The sequence below is a fragment of the Semicossyphus pulcher genome, unplaced genomic scaffold (genome assembly GCF_022749685.1).
Source record: "Semicossyphus pulcher isolate SPU_LCO1_2020_fin unplaced genomic scaffold, fSemPul1.0.p SCAF_10, whole genome shotgun sequence".
NCBI classification, from domain to species: Eukaryota; Metazoa; Chordata; class Actinopteri; order Labriformes; family Labridae; genus Semicossyphus; species Semicossyphus pulcher.
Genome location: NW_027211604.1, coordinates 14,652,424 through 14,662,322, shown reverse-complemented (window position 1 = coordinate 14,662,322; position 9,899 = coordinate 14,652,424). Strand labels below are relative to the sequence as shown.

The 9,899-nt window shown below is 37.0% G+C and overlaps 2 protein-coding genes and 1 non-coding gene across 3 annotated transcripts; 1 reads left to right on the top strand and 2 right to left on the bottom strand.

Moving 5' to 3' along the window:
• Positions 1-282: 282 nt before the first annotated feature.
• Positions 283-354, bottom strand: trnae-uuc (transfer RNA glutamic acid (anticodon UUC)). Its single transcript has one exon. It is a non-coding gene; the product is annotated as a tRNA-Glu (tRNA).
• Positions 355-3,379: 3,025 nt separating this feature from the next.
• Positions 3,380-6,269, top strand: alox5ap (arachidonate 5-lipoxygenase-activating protein). The gene is made up of 5 exons (XM_069675630.1): positions 3,380-3,504; positions 3,596-3,677; positions 5,060-5,130; positions 5,804-5,885; positions 5,968-6,269. The coding sequence occupies exons 1-5, from the start codon at positions 3,432-3,434 to the stop codon at positions 6,128-6,130; spliced, it is 471 nt and encodes a 156-aa protein (XP_069531731.1). The 5' UTR covers positions 3,380-3,431; the 3' UTR covers positions 6,131-6,269.
• LOC138603720 (mesenteric estrogen-dependent adipogenesis protein) lies at positions 6,216-7,595 on the bottom strand. Its single transcript, XM_069675620.1, has 4 exons — positions 7,377-7,595; positions 7,129-7,265; positions 6,753-6,868; positions 6,216-6,661 (listed from the first exon to the last, which is right to left on the bottom strand). Exons 1-4 carry the CDS (start codon positions 7,577-7,579, stop codon positions 6,467-6,469), a joined length of 651 nt encoding a protein of 216 aa, XP_069531721.1. The 5' UTR covers positions 7,580-7,595; the 3' UTR covers positions 6,216-6,466.
• Positions 7,596-9,899: the final 2,304 nt, after the last annotated feature.

Sequence of the window (9,899 nt, the reverse complement as noted above, 5' to 3'; positions counted from 1 at the left end):
ACACTAAAATTTAATTCAAACACTGAAAAGGGATCAAAGAGCCGCCAAGCGGTTGTGTTAAATTTGCGCCAGGTGTGTTTATATTTATATATATATATATATATGTATATACATATACGTATATGTATATATATATATATACGTATATGTATATATACATATACATACATATATATATATATATATATATATATTGATTATTTAAACAGATAAACATACGGTGTGTTTCACGTTATAAACGAAACACTTTAAATGAGCAAATTTGGTGAAATAAAAGAGTCGTTCCCATACCGGGAGTCGAACCCGGGCCGCCTGGGTGAAAACCAGGAATCCTAACCGCTAGACCATATGGGACATGCTGTGCCTTGCAATCACAATGCTTGATAACCAAACGACCATTGGTGATACATCGATTTAATGTTTTCAAAGGGGACAAAACGGATCTACAGGCGGATCTTGAGTTGGTTTCACGTGACAGTACCGCCCTGTTTTCATTATGTACTGTCACTTTAAGTCGGTTAGTTAGTTAGTTCGCTTTCTGTGCCAAAACACTACCACAACACTGCTTTGCTGAAGGTAACTCCTACATTTGAAATTGTGTTTGTATGCCAAAGTAATATTAATCGACGTGTACTGTGTGTTACTATGAAAAGCTAATACACTGATAAACGTATTTTAACCCCCGAGATATAGAAGCATTTTAAAACTTTAAAAAAATCCTACTTATTATTGGATTTCCTCAATGTGTCAGTCCTACCTGCCAGTTTGCCATGGGTCCTAAATTCAATAGAATAATAAAGACATCCTTGACTTTATTTATCCCCATGGGCCAATTCGGTCTTTGCAGTTGCTCTTATACAGTCAAAAAGAATGAAAGATTATAGGCTAAATAGAAGTAGCCTAAGCAATATGTAAAATGTGTAAATGATATAAGTGAACAAAACTAAATATAGAGAGAAATTGGAATAAAATACAAATATAAGCAATAAGAACAAAATGAAATATGCCTATACAGATATGTGAATCAAGTTTAATATATGACAAAAGGTGTAATTGTGCAGAAGATCACCCAGTTATGCAGTTCTAGTGCAGACATCTCAGATTTCTACAGGTTCGATCACGTGAACAGCCCATGTCAACCCCTCAAGCCTCCTTCTGCACCCTATCACACACCTTCATCTTCTGTGTGATGCATCTGGCTGGAGTCGTGCCGTCAGTTTCCTCTCTCAGCCTCATCCATCTTTTTCGTTCATAGACCACACACACACACACACACACACACACACGTCAAAATCAGTTCAATAAATCAGTGGCATCTCAAAGAGAGTGTGTGTCTGACTGGATTCATCATACCATACACATTGCATGTTCTTAGCGGACAACCTGTGGAGATTACACATCCATTTAACCAGCACCTAAGGTTAATTTTCATTACTGAGGTCACAAGTGTGGTAATCAGAAACCACCACCTCTTTTACAGTAATAATATATGAAAAGAAAACAAATGAGGTGAAATAAGAACATTGTTTTAAGTGAACACTTTGGCAGTCACTTTATTTTTTTACACAATTAAGTTGTAAATGTAGCTTTCACTAAATAATGATAATAATAATAATTGTTTGTTTTTTAGCTGACATTAATTTTTGAGTAAAAACAGTTTATACTTTGCTATGATGGTTGTTCCTTGGGGTCCAAGTCGGTTGTCCTTGTGTGTTACTGTTGGCACGAGGATTAAACGATACTTTAATAATATTATTAAAATAAAAATATTTTAAAATTCATAAATATTGTACTTTCTGCTTTTCTCTTTATGTCCGCCTCAAATATGATAGTTTGTAAATAAATAAACAATATCTTGATAACATATATCAACCGGATTATAATTGACTTTAACTGTCAGAGGAAGCTGCATTACCATAGAAAAGCACATGCAGGTGCTGTTTGACTGAAGGTCAGCCAAGTCATAATAAGAGACACCGTGCAAATAAACAGTCTAACTGTTCTCATCCCTCTACAGCCACAAGGGCATGACTTGGTACATGTACTTAATCACTGTAGGCTTCTGACGAACAATGTTGACCAACTTTTGTTTTACCTGACTATAGTACTTTATACTGGATTATTACTACTACATTTCATAGGCAAATATTGTAATTGACTTTGTGTGTTTGAGACTGTTGCTGCAGTTGCTATACACAATACAATACAATACAAAATATAATAAAAGTATAAAATATCATGGCTTATTTACACCCATACCTTTGTATTTCTATGTCTAAATTAAACATACAGGCCTTTCGTTTAATCTAATATAGTTCAAATACAGGTATAAAACTGATGAGCTGCACAGGTATAATTATCAATCTTTTGTAGGGTTTGTACAAAAGCTGTGCAATTAAAATATACAGAATCACTATCAGAAAACCACAAACAGACAACACAGCAAAAAACCCAAGCAAGGACAGACATAACATTTAAAGGTCAATAAAGCAAATTACAGAACAACTTTAGGGAAAAAAAACCTCAACATACATTTAAAAACTTATTTAAGAAAAAAATCAGTTAAACTATAAGGGGGCAGTAGAATATCTAGTGTGGCATTACTGATTTTATTTAACTTATAAATCACAATACACAGCAGGCATTTAAGCAATATCACGAGAGCGAGTGCTGTTATACCAAATATCATTACAACTGTGGTTTGGTTATAATCACAGCCGTGCTGATATTCGGTACAACGGCACTCCCTCTTGTGTGATATTGCTTAAAGCTACTTTGTGTTGTGTTTATTTATCTGAATGTTTCCATTTATTGTGCAACTAACGAAATATGAGTCTGTTGACATTTCCCTTGTTGGTCAGTGTGATTTCAGGTTACCAGCTTAATCAATCTGGACAAAGATCGTTTGCTGCTATTTTAATTATTTTATGTTAAATAATAACCTGAAGCCGACTGATAGACAAAGTAAAAAGTCACGGTGCTGATGTACTTTGTATCAGCACTCATTAAATGCTTCTTGCCCAATCAGATCAAATGGTCAGAACTTTCGGTTGTGTAATTTGACTTGTCATAAAGGAAACGCACTGCTGATAACTCCTCATTGATTGTGCATGTACAAATACTCCTCAAATCCTCTCTGATATAAGGTATACCTGAAGAAATCTACATTACCAGCTATGCAAATGCCTGTGTTTGTGTATCTGTGTGCAAACTAGATAGAGAGGAAGTAACAGGCAACTTGTTTGCACACCTCTGTATTAAGCCAGAGCATCATTTACATAAAGAGGAAGCCACAAACAAATGTGTATGTGGGATGGAGGTGGCACAGTGTCGTAGTGGAACAGATGAGGTTTAATTTTTGTAACAGGCCGCAGAGACAGACGTGAAAATCTCTCTCTCCGTCAGCCGCACAAGTTGCCCGATCTGTTATAATGGACTCCAGAATCGTGGTGGAAAACATCTACCTCCTTGTCATCGTCACCCTCATCAGCGTGCTTCAGAACGGTGAGAAAAAGCAAGAGGCATCTTCTGTTAAATGCAAATCACAAGTTAAATATGTTTTTAATAATGACCTTTTTGACCTCTGCGTCTGAAGCTTTCTTTGCCCTGAAGGTGGAGAAGGAATGCAACAGTCAAAATATCCGAACGTCTGCTTTTGAACGAGTTTCTTGTGCCAAGTAAGTGTCCCTTTTTTAATACTTCCATCTGTTGTTAATGTAATCTAAGCCAGTAAAACAACCAATCGATTCGTGTTATTTTTATGTCCTCCTGACACTTAAAGTTTTCCATTTGGCTTTCCATTTCCACCAGTTATTGCCCTCTATTGAGAGGCAGGCCTCATTTGCCTGAACACTCCCAGATATGGGGGGAAAGCTGGAGCAGAGCTCATTTGAATGGGTTCTGGGAAAGCAACAATAAGCTTTCGAAAACATTTATCCGTCCGTCCGCTCAGGAAGGTGACTCATCAAGTCCTGCGAAAGTTAAAGGAAGAAAACATTTCAGGTTAATTTTTAATCTGCGGCTTGAGGGCATGTCAAACTGATTTCAGAGACGATGTTAAAACCAGCTGGTTTTTTGAACCAGGTCATAAAAATGTGACTTTTACGCTTATTTTAAAAACATTTCTGTCATTTAAGAGTAAATCTACCTGGCTGCTTGGATTCCCCTTTTCCCCACGTTTCCTCCTTTTTATTGACCAGTCAATGACTTAGTCTGTCATGGAAATACTTTTAAATTGCTGCACTTTTTTTTGTGACAACCCGATTTTTAAATCTGATATCTATGACAAACATTAAAGCGTATCCATTTGATTACACAAGCAACACTTCCTTTTTTATTTACAGGAAATATCTGAGCCACATCCTGTCTTGTAGGCCACGTGAGGATTTCAAAATAAAAGATGTACAAATGTTAACATCTCAAATGTGATGAAAACATTTTACGACAGTTTCAAATGTACCCAACAGAGTGATGTGTTTAAATGCCTTAAAGTTAGAATGTGGGGTCAATTCTGTGGTTGATGTGAAGCTTGGTAAATCCAGAGGTTTAATGGTTTCACCTGTGATTAAGGCGGTTAGGCCTTATGAGCAAAGACTGACTTTTCCCTGTCAGATTGTTTGATCTTATAGAGTTTTAGATAAAAAATAATACACTACTTCACAAGAAAATTGCAAAGAAATTGAGAAAAGTCAGAAAAAATTAATGAATGATTTTGTGTGACCAACCCCCGATGATCTCTCTTAAAACCCTTGTTACCCTCCTCTGAAGTATGAAGTGTGATACTGGAAAAGGAATAAGTTAGTGTATTGCAGCTTATTGCAACAGCCGGTACAGGCTGCCTCTGAGAGTGGACTCACTTTTTCCTGGCCTCCAACACCCAGAAAGCCACACTGACTATTTTAGCTCTTTTTTTTCTCTTCCTTTTTTTTTTTTACAACATATTCTTCTCTGCAGATTTAAAACATTTCCTGTCAGCCATAAAATGGGCTTGGTATTAGGCCGCCTTTGATTGCAGGTCTTTTGTATGTGTTAATTACATTTACTGGTGCCTTTCTTCCAGTCGTAACTGCATGGACGCTTATCCGACTTTCCTGGCAGTGATGTGGTGTGCTGGTGTTTGTCTCAATCAAGGTAATCATTAATCAGAAGCTGTGATAAAGTCGGTCACACGTGCTGGCTATACAGAGAACACACCCACACAGTTCCAAAAGTTTTTGTTCTGAAGGTATAACATTAATTTATTTATAGAATTAGTGTTTTAGAAGCAGCAAATACAGACGTGCAAGTATTTTTAAAATTATAATGTTTGCACTACATGGCCAAAAGTATGTGGACACATTGACAGTATTGTATTTAATGATTAAACATGGGTTAGCCAACATTCACCTTTTATGAGAAAAGAAAGTAAATGTCATGATAGCTGCGCTGAATCACGCATGAACATAATAAAGTAGTATAACTGATTGTGTCGCAATTTAAGGGAAAACGAAACAGGGACGGGAATTCGATCAGCAGAGAGAAGAAAGTTGGCCCCCATGTACAAGCTAACCTTCTGCTAACTTAGTTTAATTCACTCAGAACTCATTTACATCAAGATTAGATGAATACACAAACAAAAAAGTGACCATCGAGTCGGAAACAATTATCTCAAATGTCATTGTTTGCTGCATTTTCCACAACTTGAATAGAGGGGTTTATTTTAAACCATGAAACCCAGGTAGAGACAACAGGTGTCCATCTACTTTTGGCCATGTAATTAATAATTATGTAATTAGTAATTTATTGTTCTGTCATGTGTTTGAAGCTCCCGCTGCCTTTGCGGGGATCATATATCTGGTGGTGAGGCAGAAGTACTTTGTGGGATACATGGGGCAAACCTCTCAAAGGTAAATTAACACAACCTCTACATTATGTGTGTGTTTATTAGTGGGATTATGTATCTAATATTTTCTCAAAACCCCTCTATAGCACCCCAGGCTACTTGTTTGGCAAACGCATCCTCTTCTTCCTGGTCCTGATGTGTGTTGTGGGCATCTTCAACTACCTGCTGGTGCGTTATTATGGCAGCGACTACAAGGAGTACGTGGAAACCATCACCAGCGCTTCGTCTGCTCTTCTCCTCCTCCCTTAGCCCAGTGTGTGTCACATCAAAACATGTCCCCACATTTATCTTTTACAACTGTACGACAAAGAACGCAAACTTGGTTGTCTTTTGTTTCTGTAAAAGAGCTTTTATTGTATTGCAGTTTGGTACATAATAAAAAAATACTTCTCACTATCAAATTCTGATGCTTTAGTATAAAAAAATATACAAACGTTATCAAACGAAACATTTGACCCCTTTAACCCTGCATACATACTAAATAGTCTTCATGGCATGGAGCTGGTCAGGCTCAACCATAAATGGAAAAAAGTGCAGATAGACAAGTTAGACAGGTGACTGGGAAAACACAGAAAATGTTACGATTCATAAATATGAAGAATATGCACATAAGTTAAATGTTCTTTTGCTGAAGCCGAACCAGTGTGGGAAGTCAAAGAGGGCATCAGTATAGTACTTCAGAGTGAAGCAGGCGTCCGTCCACACAGGTTTGACTTTTTCCGCCTTGTCAGTGATGATGTTTTTCGCTCCCCAGCTCTCCATATATTCAGTAAAGTCAATCTGGAACAAGAAAAGGTCAATTTCAGTACCGAAATCTTGAATGCTTAGTCAGAAATTAATGTACAGAAAAATCTAACAAAGTCTTGCTTACATCCACCCTGTAGCTTTCTCCAGCCACAGAGGAGATGGCCCTGTCCAGGCCTCGCTCCATCTGCCACTTGACGATAGGGTCATTTCCATCGATGGAGATGAAGTACTGCTTCAGCACTGATACACAAGAGGAAGATAAAATGTGAGGAAAACAGGAAAGGAGAGAGGGTGCTAAGCACTGTGCTGCCATTGTAAATTCTCAACCCCACCCAGTGAATGAGTCAAAAATTATGGCACTAATAAGGATGACCAACTTTAGACACACTGGCCTTTTGTGCAAAACTTTGAGAATCATTTCTTTTTCTCACTGTGCATTTTTTTGTTTTTGAGTGTAATTGCTGAGGTATAAGGTAAAATAAGTGGACATTTTAAATTACCTCTGGCTTTATTGGGTGCCTGTTTGTCGTTCTCTGATGAGTTTTCCTCGCAGGCAGACACGAGCAGATAGATCCTCTTTGAAAGCAGATTCTTTCTCATGCTGGTGTACTCCCAAAGATTCTGCATTTTTACTGCCCTGTCATGGAAAACAAATAAGACAGCTTAATTTAAGTTTGATATTAATCATACTAAAAGTTTGCATTTACAAACACGCTCCCAAATCCCATGCTGTCGACTTTTTCCTCACCTCCCCAGCGACTTCGGGAAAACTACTTTCCCTCTGCAAGAGTCGAAGTCATCGATGAGCACCAGGCTCTCCTCCGGATCGCTGTGGACTCGGTAACCGCCAGACTTTAAAGCCTCCACGGAGATACCGGCCGGAGGTATTTTCAGGAACTCTTCAACCTCTGTTACCGTTACCCTGCTTTCAAGAAGATTGTTTACTTCCATAGTGTCACGCTTTTATCTCGAGCCTCTTGTTGTTCCTGCTGCTGTGGCCGCTGCTGTTTATGTTACAAGAGTCGAGTAAGCGGTTTAAATAGCGTCCCATACTGTAAAGCTAGCGGAGTTTACAGGAGACAACTTCCGGTCTCATTTGGCAAAATAAAAAGAAAAAAACTTCACTAAAAATACTTCAAAGTTATTTATCAAGCAAAGATATCAATGTAAAGATACGCTGCTTTTAAAGATACGTCATTTTAATGTAATATATTTGATAATAGGCCTACATAAGTTAATTAGTAGTATTGATATAGAAATATAAGTAGAGCTAGATATTTCTAGTACACATGAGTAGTAAAATAATCTTTCAGCTATTGAGTCAATTGAGAAAAAATGCATATATATATATATATATATATATATATATATATATATATATATATATATATATATATATATACATATATATATAAATAGTTTTTATTACTGTATATAGAATATCTTTAGGGTTTAAAGTTGTTAATCAGACAAAATATGACATTTTTGAGACATCGCCTTGGCGCTGGAAATGTTTTATTTATTTATCTTTTTTATTTTATTAATTATTTGAAATAACAGACAAAACAATTGATCCACAAACTGGGAAAATGTGGGAATAAAATCCTTATCACCAAAAATGGTGCTTTAATTTTGAAAGCAAATCTACTTCCTGTTTCAGTACATCTTTTTGACAGCTCTTACAAAGCTCCTTCTGAAGACTTTTAGTAGCTGATCAAGGCTCTTTTTAAGGCTGCTTGGCTCCTCCTATACATGTATGGCCTACTTGTGTTGTTACAAACATGCAAAGTAAGTAAGCAAATTAGATTTTGAATTTGATTATCAGTAAACAATTAATATACAAAAAAATTAAACATAAGTCCGAATAAACTGAAAACAGTAAATTATTATTTGCAGAGCACTGAAACTGGTATGAACGATTTTTTGGGACGCTACATGAAAGCAGCATTTGGTCTCGTGTTTGGGAATAACAGCAGACGTGGAAAAAACCACTTTCCACACCTTCAGTCATTTGAAACATTTATGAGTCACCTGAGAACAAAGACCATAATAAGGACTAATGTGTTGCATATCTGTGATCCTTATCAGGTACTTCTGTTCACTATGCACTGCTTGTTCTTTAGCAATGTTTGCGCAGACCTGTTTTTTACAGATGAATGCATAGACACCTACAAGCTAACAGTTTGACAAAGTGACACTTTAACTTAGCTGTGTGAATTATATGGGTTAGTATCTACACTTCCCTGCCACCTTTAAGATGTTATAAAATGCAGCTCACTCAAGTGGATTTCTTTCTTTACAGTTTATTCCCACAAAAATGTGATCACTCACAACTCTGGTTCCACTTCAGAACCGGCCGGTTTAATTTTTGTAGCCCAAATGTCCATGTTTAGACTCTTGTGGTCAGGACACTGTTGACTCACTTGTTTTGGAAGTCTCCACCAGTCTTCATAGAGCTACAAAACAACACACTTTTAGCCTACTTTCTAGAAATCTCTTCCTTATGTGGGGCCATAAACAATAGGCCTAGCTCTCGTGCTGGGAACAGTAAATCATGATGCCTTATCTAGGTCTGCATTGGATTGGGACATAATCTCCTGAGCATGTGACACAATCTAAAGCAATAAATTATAGTTCCCAGACTGTCTTTGTAGGCTCATAAAAATCAGTTTATCTTAACCTGTTTCCCTTTTTTTTTTGGGACCAATCCTTGAAGTACATGAGGAGGGAAATGACTCAGATCAGGTGAGTCTTTCAAGTCAGTGGCACAACTCAGACCACCATCATAATGACTTTTTCATTTTTTTGCATGTGTGTAAAATATGGATATTTTAGAAAATATATGACACTAACTTCTGTGTTTAATAACTGGTATCCATCAGTCTTGTGCAGACAAAGTTTAAATCTTGCATTAGTCACTGTAATCTTGAGCTCACGTGTACATTTTTTGTGTGTCATAAATTTCTGATAACTTATGTCGGTCAGAGATCAGGACTGACATGCAAATACATCAAAGCGTACCCATTGTTCAGTTCAGTTAAGAGTCAGTCCAGAATTAAAGTCTTTCATCTTGAAGACTGAAGTCAGGTGTGAGCACATAAATAGGAAAAGCATAGCACAAAGATGAAAGTATAAAGAAGAGAATGACAAAGACGCGATATTAGTCTACTTTAGTGAAGTAAACTTCAGTATGTCACCTAATAATGTGGTGTCCGCTAGGGGTCGCTAAAGCTCCGCACTAACGACCACTGCAGCTGAACACAGAGGTCTG